This window comes from Ursus arctos, unplaced genomic scaffold (genome assembly GCF_023065955.2).
Source record: "Ursus arctos isolate Adak ecotype North America unplaced genomic scaffold, UrsArc2.0 scaffold_17, whole genome shotgun sequence".
NCBI lineage: Eukaryota > Metazoa > Chordata > Mammalia > Carnivora > Ursidae > Ursus > Ursus arctos.
In genome coordinates this window covers 35,332,003-35,346,988 of record NW_026622841.1, presented here as the reverse complement: position 1 = coordinate 35,346,988, position 14,986 = coordinate 35,332,003, and the positions used below count along the sequence as shown (strand labels likewise).

Here is a 14,986-nt window from a genome sequence, read left to right as displayed (position 1 = left end):
GAGGAAAATGTTTCTCTTTTTCAGCCCTGTACCTCCAGACCCATCAATCGTATCGATCACTACTTAACTTAAAGTAGAGAGGACTTTCTTTTACCAAAGGGTGTGTATGAGCCAGGAGTGAGGTGGGAATATGTTAAACATCAGAATCAGGGATGAACAAAAGAGTAACTTGAAGACTAACTTCTTGAACAGAATTGATGAACTTTTCAGGGACAGGGAGAGGGGGACTAGCATACCCACAATTAATTATATGCCAAAAAACTCTTTATTTTTTGATTATATACCTAGAAGTACATACATGTACTCAGAACAGGAATTCAATAAATCCAACCATAATTTACTGTAGCTGACACCAGACTTTACACTGCTATTTTCCCATTAGTTACGTTCTTGAAAATAAGAGTTTAAACTCTTCAGATGAATTACTATTATTGGAATTCCACATGAATACTTTTATAAAGCAACCAATTTTCACAATACCAAATTTCTAAGTTTACTTAGGCTGCTGATTTGTTTCAAGTAGAAAGATACCCATTTCTGCAAGGAGTAGCTTACCTGGGCCATTGGCAAAAAAATGCAAAATGTGAGGGAACAAGAGTATTTTGAAATGCCTACCAAGAAATAAATTAAACAAATAAGCACTAAAGAAGGAAAAGGTTACGCACTTCCAATTTATGCTCTTTCTCTGCAAGGGCTTCCTTTTGACAACGAAGAAAATCTGCTAACATTCGAGTGAGTTGCTTCCTATCATCTATTTCAGCCGCCAATCTGCCATTGTAATCTGCCAGCAACATACAAGCATCCTCTACCATTTTAGAAAGCCTTTCTCCAGATTCTTTATCTAAGAAAAGCACAGAACAACAACATTATTATACAACAAAAACAATGCCATATGCCATTCCCTCACCCTGACTTCCAAAGAAGCTCCAGATCACATTTTTTCTTACCTGTTATCTTATCTAGTAGGGATACTTCTTGGACTTCAACAGGCAAAGATGCTATCCTCTGATGAACTGCTGCATCACCTGAAGCTGCATTCTCTAGATCTTGTAATGCTCTAACAAGATCTAGAGTCTAAAAAGTTATACAACTTTAGAACCATAATAAATGAAGCTTAAACAAATACAAAAGACTTAAAATTTATTTCATAATCCTTACTCTTTATGGGCTATATATTTGTTCAAAGTTTTAAATATAAACTACTTTTGAAGGCAGTCCATTTCTTTTAAGAAATATTAAGAAAAAGAAACTACACTACGTCAAGTATTAGAAATATATAAATTGAAAACTAAAATAAGACATGGCTCTCAGCCTTGAGGAAGTCATACTCCAGTGGTAGAGACAGATAGTGTAAAAATAATTATCAGACTCTGAAAGTGACAAGCTTCACTTACATGCCAAATACATACAGTGGCAAAAGGGAAAGCAGGCTATAACTTCAACCTAGACAATACAAGTTTTACATCCAACATATTCATTATATTATCATTATACATGAGCAGAATTTTTTAATACTAAATTGGATATCTGGGGTAAGGGGATACAAATCATGTTCTACTACAACAAAGAAGAGCCTCACCGATTCTACTTCTGCATGATGTAATTAAAGCACAAGAGCAACACAGTTTGGGAATATGCTTAAATATGGTTATCTTCAACTATTCTACAGTTTGTTAATAAGATCATTAAAATATCACAAAATTCCATAAATCTTATGACTAATACTTATATAAACACTTAGCCAATATAAAAATTATTTTATCATTAGAATATTTTACTTGCACTGTTTTCATATCAGATATAATTAGGAGGGAACGGCAAGCCTTTGCTGGTAACCTCACAATTCATAATGTCTATAAATTTATTCCAGAGAAAAATGAATACATTTTCTTTTTACTGGTCTCCATTTCCATCCCACCTCCTTCTTTTTTTCTTTTTTTAATCCCTAAGACTAGTTCCTGGAACAGTAGGAAATTATAAATACACTTGAAAAATATAGGATATAACCAATTCTGTGTATACATTAAGATGACAATGACAGATCATTACTGATTTTTCCTTAAGCTATTCCCTTACCAAAAAATGCTGTCAGTGGGGTCTAGTACAAAGTCTAGCATCAAACATGGTAAGAAAGAATGGACTCTAATAAGAAATATACTATCCCGCATATGCTTTTCATTCATTACTATGTGTTTAATATTCTAATATTAAAAAAATAATTTTGATGTAAGATATAACCCCCTACAAATGAAAGTGAGCTTAAGAGCAATGATGATTATCAGGAAACTTGTTTCTCATGGTGCTCCAATTAACTTTTATATTGTCATTTTTTAATCAGTCTTAGAAAGTTCTAAAATTTTCTGAAGTTCTAAGAAGTAATCTGGCTTTATGGTCTTGATATGCATGCTTTAACTACAAACCCCTCTCATCTCACCTTCACATTCCCACATGAATTAATTCTAAGTTTCCAGTACTGGGTCAAGGATCAGATAAAAAAACAAAGTTGTCTGAAAACAACACTAGCCTACAACTTTCTAACAGAAGAAAATGAAATGAGTTCAACTGGATCCTACAAAGAGGAATTTTAGCCATTCTTATAAAGAATGACATAAATAAAATGATAGCTACAAAGCCGAACCACTGAGAATTAAGTAGTACAACTAATCTGAAAATACTCATTATAAAATGAAAAGCAACAGCATTTTATTTAAGTACTAGATTAGAGTCAGACAAATACTCCTAAGAAGTACAACGGAGGTTACTCTTTTCATCAGGGAGAACACAAGAGGATCAGACCCTATATCTAGAACTTGGGTAAAATACTGTTCATGGAATCATAATAGGCTCTCAGCAGAAAATGCTTTGTCTTAATTATTACCAAACAGAAAGAAATATAAACCTTAGCGTTTGGTTGTTTGAAATGTTATTATTTTTTCCTCAAGCTTTTGTCCCTGGTGATCATGTGGGCTTCAGCACCTCCTGCCAAGGAGTGAACGGGTAGTTTGGTTCAGGTACTAGCTGAGCACCTAGCTGAGATTCTTTCTGCCTCCCCAGTATTAACACTGATACAACACACCCATAGATTTAGGCAGTGATTGGTTTTGTCTTTCTTTCAAACTCCTTTCATTGGGGAAAGAGCTTCACCCAGCCTCTGGTTTCATGCAATGAATTCAGGTCCAGTCCTCCAACTCCCACGGAGCACTTCGAGTTCTTATTACCCTAGTATTTCTGGAAAGCCATGTCTGCTTCCGGACCAAAGCTTAGCAAGAACCAGGCTCTGGCTCACATATTGAGTTGTGCTTCTGTACCATTTCTAGCCCACGAAGATATTTACCTTGTTTTATGAGTATGGCTATGTCTTCATTTTCTCCTTTTAAATTTTATCTGTCCCTCCTATATGTTTGAAACATAGAAGGAGGAAGCTTTAACACTCAATGCCCACATAATTAAAAGTTAAAAATGTTTTTCTGGAATCATCTGATGGCTAAAGAATGCTATACTGTACCAACCTGGGAGGACATGGGGTATTAAGATAATGACTCTAATCCAACTTATTTTACCATGGAACTCTATAGTTACATAGAACTGTATGAATACATGCTTGTTACTATAATACTCACTTTTACATGTTTAAAAGAAAAAATACTCTAAAGGGCAGTGTTTATCTCTAGGAATGGCATTTTCAGTGTACTTAAATCATATAACAAAATAGTCTTATCATATAATGTTTTATTTATTTAAAAGGAAACTATTTAAATGGAGGATATCTCACCAGACCTAATCATATTTAGCAATCAGATATCCTCTTTCTATGCAAAATATAGTTGCCTAATATATAATATACAACATACTACATTAAACATAAGCAATCTGTTAATCAGAAAATAAGAAATATTCACATAGCTTCTTTCTTGTTCTCAGAATTATAATGAAAATCAATTTATAGAAATAAAACACCAAAATTAATAAAGCTTGGTGGCCACATGAAGTAACAGTAACATAACTCCCTTAACAGAGAAAAACTTCTACCTGTGGTGGTTCACTTGGAGATCCCAGAGAGGAACAGTTTTCATTTTCATCCACCTTTATCTGTTCATAAGTTCGCTTCCTAGGCTTCTTATCACCATCTGAATTGAAAGAACACTGAAGTTTTAATGAAAGCAAACATTTTAACGAAGAGATCATGATAAAAGATTACACACTTACACAGAGCTTGCTTAAGTTGTTCTAACACATCATTCTCATAAACAGACCTTTCTTCCCAAATAGATAATACCCTTCCAAGGTGCTTCTTACAACTTTCATCAGTTTCACTGAAGAAAAAATACAAATAATAACAATTAATAGAGCTACTGAAAAGGTAATGGTGATTTTCAATACAATCAGACATTCATTCCCTGAAAAAAGCTGTTCAAATGTTTACTGAGCATCACTATGTGACCAGAGGTTCGGAGTGGATCAAGACAGACCTACTCCCTGCTTCCTTTAAAAGCTTATAGACATATATTTTTTTAAGATTTTATTTCTTAAGTAATCTCTATACCCAAACTGGGGTTCAGATTTACAACCCCGAGATCAAGAGTCACACGCTCTACCAAATGAGCCAGCCAGGTGCCCCTAGACACATTATTAAACAAAAAATTACAAAAAAATGTTAAGAGTGCTCACACTGGCTACTAGGGGTTTACAAAGAAGGTGCCCCTAACTGAATGGGGGCTGAATATGAAACTAAGAAGATTTCAAACAGGTGATTTTTGAATTTATTTAACAAATACTTATTGACCAAGGCACTACCTTTGACACTCTTTTGAGATACAAATGGAGCTTTATAGCAGCTGTTACTTATAAGGGCCACAAAAAAGAACAAGGTATTAAAGACAAGCATAATGCAGAGGCCTGGCTGACTTCAAGACAGATTTTAAAAAGTATCTGAGGAAGTAATATTTGAGATCCAACGACTGGAACATCAGGGAAGTGGCAAACAGACTACTCCCAACCACCTCCTTCTGCCCTCATCACTACCATTATAGACTGCTATACCTCTTGCCTGGATTTCTTAAGTCTCAGTGGTCTCTTAGGCTCTTACTCCTCACTCTATGCTCTACGTAATGTCAATCAAATCACAGGGCTCTTCAATCACATAAGAGCTATCAATCATACCAAGAATAAAACCAAAATCCTCATCCTGGACCACAAGGTGGACATGTTCTATTTCCTGGCTACTTCTCAGTCCACATTCCCCAAATACCTTTCCCATACAAATCTCCTTGCTGATCCTCAAACATGTCCAGCACATAGTTGTCTCACTGTTTCTGCCAAGTATTCCCCTCTACCTAGAATCCTCTCTTAGATGCTCAAGTGGCTCATTCATCTTTTCCTTCAGTCTCTGTTCAAATGCCACCTCCCCAAAATAGTCCTTCTTTATCTCATGATATAAAGCTCTCATACTCTCTACTTCTTTCCTTATTTCTTCACAATACTTACCTACTAGCATAATATATGTTCACCTGTACATCTAGTTATTACCTTTGTCATCCACTGAAATGCAAGCTCCACTAGGACAGAACTTTATCCTTTTTGCTACAGCATCCTTAGGGCCCAACACATAGTAGGCAGTCAATAAATACTTTATTGAATTTCTCAGGAGAGGCAACATATTTAAAAGCCTTAAGGTAGAAAGAACTAAAAGAGTGAGTTCAGTTAGCTTAAACTTGGACTGTAAAGCGTGTGTGTGGAAGAAATGTGAGACAGGAGTCTGAAAATGTGGATAGGGCCATGAAGCAAGTCTTGCTCAGGACTTTAGACTTAATCTCTGGGACAAATGAGAACAACTCAAAGGCAAGGGACTGTTATGATCAGCTCTGCAACTGTGACTAGTTTCCTACTAGAGGCTCCTGCAATTATAGAAATGACATTATGGGGGCGCGTGGATGGCTCAGTCGGTTAAGTGTCTACCTTCGGCTCAGGCCATGATCTTGGGGTCCTGGGATTGAGCTGCGCCTTGGGCTCCCTGCTCAGTGGGCTTCCTGCTCAGTGGGGAGTCTGCCTCTCCCTCTCCCTCTGCCCCTCCCCCCCAGCTTGTGCTCTCTAACAAATAAATAAAATCTTAAAAAAAAAAAAAAAGAAATGACATTATGGAAACTAGAATGGAAAGAAATCTAAAGAACTGTGCGAACTATATATACTACCTGGGATAAAAGGGAGTGAAGGAGAAAGGAGAATGTGATATACTATAAATCAGAGTAACAGAGAAAGTTAAAGATGACGGCTAATTTCTCATATGGGCATCTGGATAGATAGAGTTGGATCCACTGAGAGAGTGAAACCTGGAGGAGCAGCAAGTCTGATAGGGAGCAAGGATACAATATATGATTTCAATACGAGATACAGTACGTTTGAGATGTCTGAAGGCATACAACTAGAAATTCATGAGGCAACAGGATACAGGTCTAAAACAAAGAAAACACATCTGGACTGGAGGGTAGGATTGTGAGTTACTAGGTTGTGGATAATAACTAAATACATGCAGTGTATAAAATCATCCAGAGGTCAAGTGAAGAATATGACCAAAGAAAGAGGGCCTAGGACTGAACTCTTAAAAAATGCCAACATCTGAAAAGATGGTAAAAGACAATATCTAAAAGGAAAGATAAATAATATTCATTAAGAAAGTAACATACAGCAGTATTTCACACACTGTAAATTTTTAAAAAATGCATCCATTATGACTAAAGTTGCAGGGCATGCCTGGAGTTTATTTTCATCCTTAAATCATTGAACACAGATCTTCATTTACCCCTAGATTCTATAATTTAGACTGATTTAGTAGTCTACCCAATAATGTTTACCCAGTAACCTACCAAATATTTGCATATGTTTGGAAATAAGCATTTTAAAAGGACATAAGCCAAAGCACTGATTTTTACCCTCAGAATTTTTCTGTAGCAAAATTTTTCAACAGGCTTATACTTATTCTACATAAATATTCTATTTTAATATGTTCCAAAGCATTTTAAATGTTCCAAAGCATTTTAAAATGTTATGATATATATCCAAACACTAGAACACCTTAAAATTAAAAGCAATATGAAAGGAAAAGATATGACGCTATCCAGAAATATCAGCTGGAAAAGTGATAGCTTTATAACCACACAAATTTTCAATTCAAAACCTTCATTCATTCTTAATGAAGTTCATTCCAAAATGGCAGTTGCTTTTGGTCTCTTAAAGGAAAGCTGTTAATTCAAGTACTCCAAATACCCACCACTGCAACCGTTCAAAAATTTCCCTTCACACAAAGTATTTAACATATTTACAAATGCCATTTATAGTAAGTCTTTTCAAATGAAAATTTCAATGAAATACATTCCGTTTTTTGTTTGAATGGCTTACAGCAAATTTTAACAAAAGGACATATTATGTGCATTTAAAACAGATTACCTAGTACCCAAACAATTACCATACCTTGAAACATGTTTAAAAGCCTCCACTATAACTGGTGCAAAATCTTTTGTAAACTCCGGCCCCTTCCTTTTGCTGTTCTGAATGACATCATTGGCTAGGTAGAGAAAAGTAAGCTTCCTGTTTGGTTTGGCTGAAAAATAAAAAAAATAAGTAAAAATCTACTTGAGATACCCTCATTTAACTTGGACAAATTTTCTCAATACCTGAATCAAGGAGTTTGAGAACTACAACAAACCTACTAACCTTTATGTATCAGGTTCAACTCTAGCTTCTCATCCTACTACCAAACATCAAGTCACTATTCTTTAACTCACTAGGTTTCTATAGTTCCTGGAAGTGCATCATGTGAGGAAAAAAAAAAGGACTCAGGAGGAGGAACTGGTCAATAATTAATTTGTTTCCTTGAACTTTTACTAAGTTGCCCAAACTACTTACCTTCAATTCCTACTCTTATCACTATTCCCAAATTAGTACTTTTATACACCAAAATCCTTAGGTCTGTAAAAATGCATCTCTGTGACTCTATCTGTACTAAATTTTGTTAAAACTATTAAACACTACATGAAATACAACTTATTTAAAATAAGATGGTGACTGGTCACGTTAAGATGATACCCTAAAGCTTGAATTTATAACTATTTTTTTTTTTTTTTAAGATTTTATTTATTTATTCGACAGAGAGAGACAGCCAGCGAGAGAGGGAACACAAGCAGGGGGAGTGGGAGAGGAAGAAGCAGGCTCATAGCGGAAGAGCCTGATGTGGGACTCGATCCCGTAATGCCGGGATCACGCCCTGAGCCGAAGGCAGACGATTAACCGCTGTGCCACCCAGGCGCCCCTGAATTTATAACTATTTTAATACCCACACTGATTTTAAAGTTATCATTAAGGTATTGTAAAACAAGAGTACGAAATGTAAAATACATTGAAAGAGACCTCACTTCAATTAATTATGTATTTTTTGTTTATGAAATAAATATTTCCCAAGCTAACAGAGTTAATGTTGGAGAGACCAAATGGGCAGTTTAGATTTTCACCCACATTAGATTACGTGGCCTTAAATAACTGAATTCATCTAGACAAAAAGATGTCTCTTCTCACAATATTCCATGGGTGTAATCATCCTTCTAAAAGAAGGGAAAAGATTTCAACAATTGTGAGCCAGGATACATTTTTACTAGCTACAATGTTAAGTGGTATAGTATTAAGTACAACTCAAATAAGAGTGATACATATAGGTAAAATTTCGTTAGTTGAACATAATCTTTTATACTGACAATTTTCATAATATAATTTTACTAGAATTAAATATGAATTATTCAAAGTAGTATAGTTATACTCAGAAACACTGTACTCTGTGGCATCCACATTCAATGGTGTAGGAAACTTATGGTCAGGACTGATAATCCAGTGCACCATTTAAGACAAAAACAGGCAGGCTACATTTGGCCCTCTAGATTTGAGTTTCCAGTTTAATCATTCAACACATTAAAAGCCACTTCTGAGTTCACGTCTTTCTTGAGGGGGAAACTAGTGACACACACACCTTCTCACAAAAAACTAGAATACTGAGTCAGAGACGACCAGACTTTACAAATCTGTGCCATCCACTGCATAGTCTCATTTGCCTATCTAAAGATGTGGACCACCACTATGCTTTTGAAAGTCCTGGAGCAGAATAAAGATATGGAAGAGACGGCAATAACAAAGACCAACTTCTGATTCTTCTGGCTCTTGTCTGGTTAGATAAACCATTCAGTATAACTGGTTAAGATACCAGGACCCTTTCCCATGAAGAAGATCATAATGGCAACTTACCCAATATTCAAGCCTGTCTCTTTTTTACCTATCCCTGCCCAAAGAAAATCCCACCCAAAGGTTAATATTAATTAATTCAAGTATTCGCCTTCTCAGCGTCAAAATGAGTTTAAAAACTCAAATTTTTATTATTATCTAATTGGGAGACCATCTGCAGTACTTTAAATGGGTACCTGAACCAACAGGCTCCTTTTCCTAAATGGCGGTAACATTGATCAAACTTTTACTATGTGTTCCACACTATTCTAAGCACTTTACATATATTACCTAATTTAATCCAAATAATGTTAAGGTACCATCATTACCTACAATTGGCAGTTTAACAAATAGGCATCAAAAGAGTTATCTGCCCATAGTGAAATATCCAGGAAGGGATCAGCCAGGATTTGAATCCAAAGTCCAACTCCTAAGCATTCCCACTTAATAACTGTACTATGCCTCTTATGACTATGTTATAAATGAAAAAGGATGTTACCTTTTGGAAAGATCACATAGTGACTCAACCAAAATATTTTATAATGTTAGCAGCATTATTCACAATAGCAAAAGGCAGAAGCAACACAAGTATCCACTGACAGACAAATGAATACACAAAATGTGGTAAGCCATACAAATGGAATATTACTCAGCCTTAAAAAGAAAGGACATCATGATACATGCTACAGGAATGAACCTAGAGGATATTATACTAAGTGAAACAAACCAGTCACAAAAGGACAAATACTATATGGTTCTGCTTATATGAAGTACCTAGAATAGTTAAATTCATAGAGACAGAAAGCAAATGGTGATTGCCAGAGGCTGGGGGGAGAAAGGCAGAGAGCTATTGTTTAATGGGTTTGGATTCCAGTTTTATAAGATGAAAAGAATTCTGGAAATAGATGGTGATGATGGTTGCATAATAGTGTGAATGTACTCAATACCAATAAACTGAACACTTAGAAATGGTTAAAATGGTAAATTCTGTTCTGTACCACACAAACTTAACATGTGTATTTTGCAATATTTTTAAATCCATGGGCTACCATCTCTCAAAAATACAATTCAGAATGGTTTCGACAATGTACAATAAAGCAAAATTTTACAAGATTTCAAAATATATTTCCCAGCATATTCCAAAAAACAAACCCAGCATATTTCAAAAACAAACCAAAACCACAGCATGGATTTGGTATGGGGTCCAAATATCAAGACATTATTTTCATTTTTTTCCCCTTGTGGAACCCAAGCTAAACTATGAAAAAATCCTAGAAACTGCTATAATGTATACCCTTTTCCAAATTTTCAGTAAAAAAACTTACTTCCATTTAAAACTTTGTGTACCTTCATGTAGAACAAAAATAAACTGATGGAAGTAATCACAACAAGCAATTCCATAAGAAAATCACAAAAATGATTTTCAAATGAATTTTGATAATTTGAAAATAACAGAGCCATAAATTGTTAAATAAGCATACAAAATTAACAGAAAGAGCAAAGATACCATTTCATAATTCCTTAAAGAAAAAACTGTTGATAATAAAATATAACGCTTAAAAATGGGGCTGACCTAATCACTTCCTTTATTTCTATTGTCACAGGGCTCCTTGTAAAAACAGCTATTTTCTAAATCTTCCATTCAATTTAGCACTTATTTAATGTTTGCTATGTGCCAGCGACCATGCTGGGCACTGACCAAAAATAACCTTTCCTGTTCAATCAAGAGTTTTCAAGCTCTATATAGACTGGCACATGATAGGTCACATCACTAAAAAGGTGAGTTCTCTTTATTCCTTCTCTCCACTAATGTATCACACCAACACTGGAAGCAATCGTAAATATAATATTATATCCCAGTGTAACTGTATGTGTGTATACTGCTACTTTTGTGCCAATAAAGTATAAGCAAATAAGGACCAGTCAATAGTTACATTGTAAGGAATCATTTTCTTATATCTCTCACCTCTCTGAACTAAAAATTTTAAGCTACTGTGGGTATTAAGTATAGCCCTTTTCCTTGGAACTTGTAATGTGAACAGGTAAGTCAAAACAAATAGATGATAATAAAATCTGGCTGGCTAATGTATAAGGACATAGTATTACCTAAAATGTTGAGCACATCCCCCAAAAGGGCAATACAAATTCAGTTCATCACATAAATAAGAAACAGTTACATAATAATTCACAATTCAAATGAAAAAAATATCAACTACACAGCTTCAAAAAGAAGAGCCTGGGCTCTTAGATAAACAACATGAAACAAACTTTGCCAGTCAAAGGACTATATATATGCCACCTAGTTTCACCAATTCATGATCAGTTCAGAATCTAGTTTTACTTGTTCATAATCAGAAAGTGAGAGCATTGGGGCACCTTGGTAGCTTAGTCGGCTGAGCATATGACTTGGGTTCTGGCTCAGGTAATGATCTTGGGGTCATGGGATTGAGCCCCATGTTGGCTCCCATGCTTGGCGCAGGGTCTGCTTGGGATTCTTTCCCCTCCTCCCACTCTCTCCCCTTCTACTCCTTCCCCCAATTGGGTGTGTTCTTGCCCACTCACTCTCTCCTAAATAAATAAATAAATAAAATTTTTTTAAGTGAGAGCATCATTACTTATTTTCTTACAACTGTACAAACCACATGCCTATTCATTTTGATATAATGCAGAATATCATAATCTAAGTTAATCACCCATGTTTTTATGGTGACTGAAATTTAAAACCACACTAGATGACAATGCCAATAAATACAACAGCTAGAATTTTACTGTGTTATCTATCAACACAAGAACCTCTTTACAGAGGAAGCCTTCTATGTCGGAGAAGCAGCAAAAAAACTGAATTAACAAATATATATACACACAGACACACACATACCAATGAACACTACTGTAGGTCCTATAGGAGGAAATCAAAAGAAAAGCCATGATCTTGAAAGAAAAATCTATTAAGGACTTACTAACAATTGCTGGACAGCCTCATAATTATTTCTCTGGTAAACTAATTATCACTATAGACTACAAGTCATGTTCATATAGATGAACAGTTGGTTATATGGCAGAAACTGGTTTAACTCTCTTTGCCACAGAAAGTGCATAATCCACAAGTCATTCATGAATAGATTCTATCTGTCCCAGACAGGACCAAGAGTTCAGTCAGACACAGCTGACTGCTCCATAATAGCCAAGGTGGGTGAAAAATGAGGTGGATAAAGCCAGTGTATTCCTGTACCACTGCCACAATGCCTCAGACTTTTGGCAACCCATCCCTTACTTTAAAATCCTTCAAAGATTTTCTACTATTCTCTAGATAACATTGTAAATCCTTAATAGAAACCAAAGGCCCAAAAATGTCTGTCTCTGCCCTCTAAACTACTCTCTCTTCATGCCCAATACAACCGCTCCTCTACCTCCCCAACTCCTACCCATCCTATAGACCTCAGTTAAACAGGTTCCTCTGGTTTTCCTTCACCACTCGGTACGCAGGTTAGGCAACACTGATATGGTCTCATAGCACCCCAGACTTTCTTATGGAACACTATAAGAAAGTGTTATTCCAACTATAATTACTTTTATTTAATCTAATGCTTCCCAACTAAACTAAGCTCCATCAAAAGCAACAACTGTCACTTTCATCTACCCATCTATGGAATCAAGCTCAATAGCTGATTCAAACTTTGCTTAGTTATTTACTAAATCAATAGTTTTTGGCCTAGACCTGTTCCTTTAATTATTTGTTCCACTAAATTGGCCTCTGGTTTTAACCTCACTCGGCATAGCTGAAGGGGGGAAAATGTAAAATTACACTGCTCTCAGGCACCTCGACTTCAAATTCAGATTATGAAACACAAACTTTCTTACAGATCTAGCCAATCTTGCTTATTTTCAAAGTACTGAATTCAAAAATTTTTATCTCCTTCTCCATTCTAGAGTTCTCACAAGTCAAGAACCTATAGAAAAATGGGCTAGTGTGAATGGAAAGATGAAAGAAACACAAATATTGGGCAACTAAAACCAATTATCATTATCCACCTATTAGACTGATCGAGATCAAAGTCTGACACTAATTAAGTTGGAAAGAGTATGACTAAGATTATCACCTTTATTTCTTTTGAAGATTTTATTTATTCATTTTCCAGAGAGAGCAAGTGAGCATGCACAAGCTGGGGGAGCAGCAGAGGCAGAGAGAGACACAGGCTCCCTGCTGAGCAAGGAGCCCGATGAGGGGCTTGATCCCAGGACCCTGGAATCATGATCTGAGCGGAAGGCAGACACTTAACCGACTGAGCCACCCAGGCGTCCCAGATTATCACCTTTAGATACCTTTAGACATTGGTGGTTAATATACTTATTAGTGCAACATCTTAGAAAATTAATTTAGCAATATCCATAAAAAATGTAAATGCACAAATCCCTTGACCCTGCAAATTTCATGTCTAGGAATTTACCCTATGGATATATTATCATAATTGCACAAAAAAATCACTAAGGATACTCATCATAATAAGATATGACTATATGACTATAAATCATAGTATATCCATACAATCCAATACTCTACAGCTGTTCAAAAATGAGACAGAGGGGCACCTGGGTGGCTCAGTCAGTTAAGCATGTGACTTGATTTTGGCTCAGGTCATGATCTTAGGGTCATGGAATCAAACCCCGTGTCGGGCTCTGCACTCAGTGTGGAATCTGCTTGAGATTCTCTCTCCCTCTGCCTCTGCCCCTCCCGCTCCTCAAAAAAAAAAAAAAAAAAAAGAGAGAGAGAGAGAGAGAAATTTATATACTGATATGGAAAGATACCTCAAACATGTATCTCAAACATAGTGTTAAATTACACACATTCACACAGAGAGCAGAAAGACCTACTTTGGGGGAAGATCAAGAAATAATTTGGGGAGGGGGTGTATATCAAGAGTTACCAACAAAGATTTAAGTAATAAAGGGAAAACACATGGGGCACCGGGGTGGCTCAGTGGGTTAAGCGTTTGACTCTTGATTTTGGCTCAGGTCCTGATCTCGGGTTATGGGATTAAGCCCCACATCAGGCTCCCGGCTCAGCAGAGAGCCCATTCGGGATTCTTTCTCTCCTTCTGCCCCTGCCACGCACTCTCTCTCTAAAATAAATAAATAAATCTTAAAAAAAAATAAAATGAGTTATATATTAAATAATCAACTTGGACCTACATGCCGAAAAGGGTTTCTGGGTAGTGCTCACTTGATGCTCCAATTTGACTTTGTCCTATAGGTACACGATCTCTCTTATTTCAATGTTTGGTGTAAAAAAAAAAAACAAAACCAAAAAACCTCACAAAAACCTCTACCTAGACTTAAGCAAATGGACATCTTCCCCAGTCTAACAGGTCAAAGACAATTCAAGTTCCCGAAATAATTTCAAAAATTTTGATTTTAGTATATGCGGCAAATGAATTTTTAAGAAACCACTACAGAAGACACTGTCAACTGGAAGAGTTCTGGAAGAATACACATCATACAGTTTATTCACATTATACTTCTAGAGTGGGACTGAGACCAAAACTTTTTTGCTCTTTAAGAATAGTATTTTTAAAATAATATTGTGGAATTTCCACAGCTACTGTGAAAAACAGTGGGGAGATGCCTCAAAAAATAAAAAACAGAATTACCATATGATTTAGTAATTCCATTACTGGGTCTTTACCCAAAGACAATGAAAGCACTAATGCAAAAAGATATATGCACCCCA

General features: G+C 35.9%; 1 protein-coding gene across 3 annotated transcripts in view; it reads right to left on the bottom strand.

Moving 5' to 3' along the window:
- The window catches only part of RPRD1A (regulation of nuclear pre-mRNA domain containing 1A), a 72,672-nt gene that overhangs the window by 34,783 nt on the left and 22,903 nt on the right, over positions 1-14,986 (bottom strand). For all 3 annotated transcript variants that reach the window (XM_044382953.3, XM_044382954.3, XM_026496202.3), the window contains 5 exons: positions 7,465-7,594; positions 4,207-4,313; positions 4,030-4,127; positions 948-1,074; positions 666-841 (listed from right to left, as the gene is read on the bottom strand). In XM_044382953.3, the coding sequence (XP_044238888.1) occupies positions 666-841; positions 948-1,074; positions 4,030-4,127; positions 4,207-4,313; positions 7,465-7,594 (638 nt within the window). The remainder of the gene's footprint in view (positions 1-665; positions 842-947; positions 1,075-4,029; positions 4,128-4,206; positions 4,314-7,464; positions 7,595-14,986) is intronic.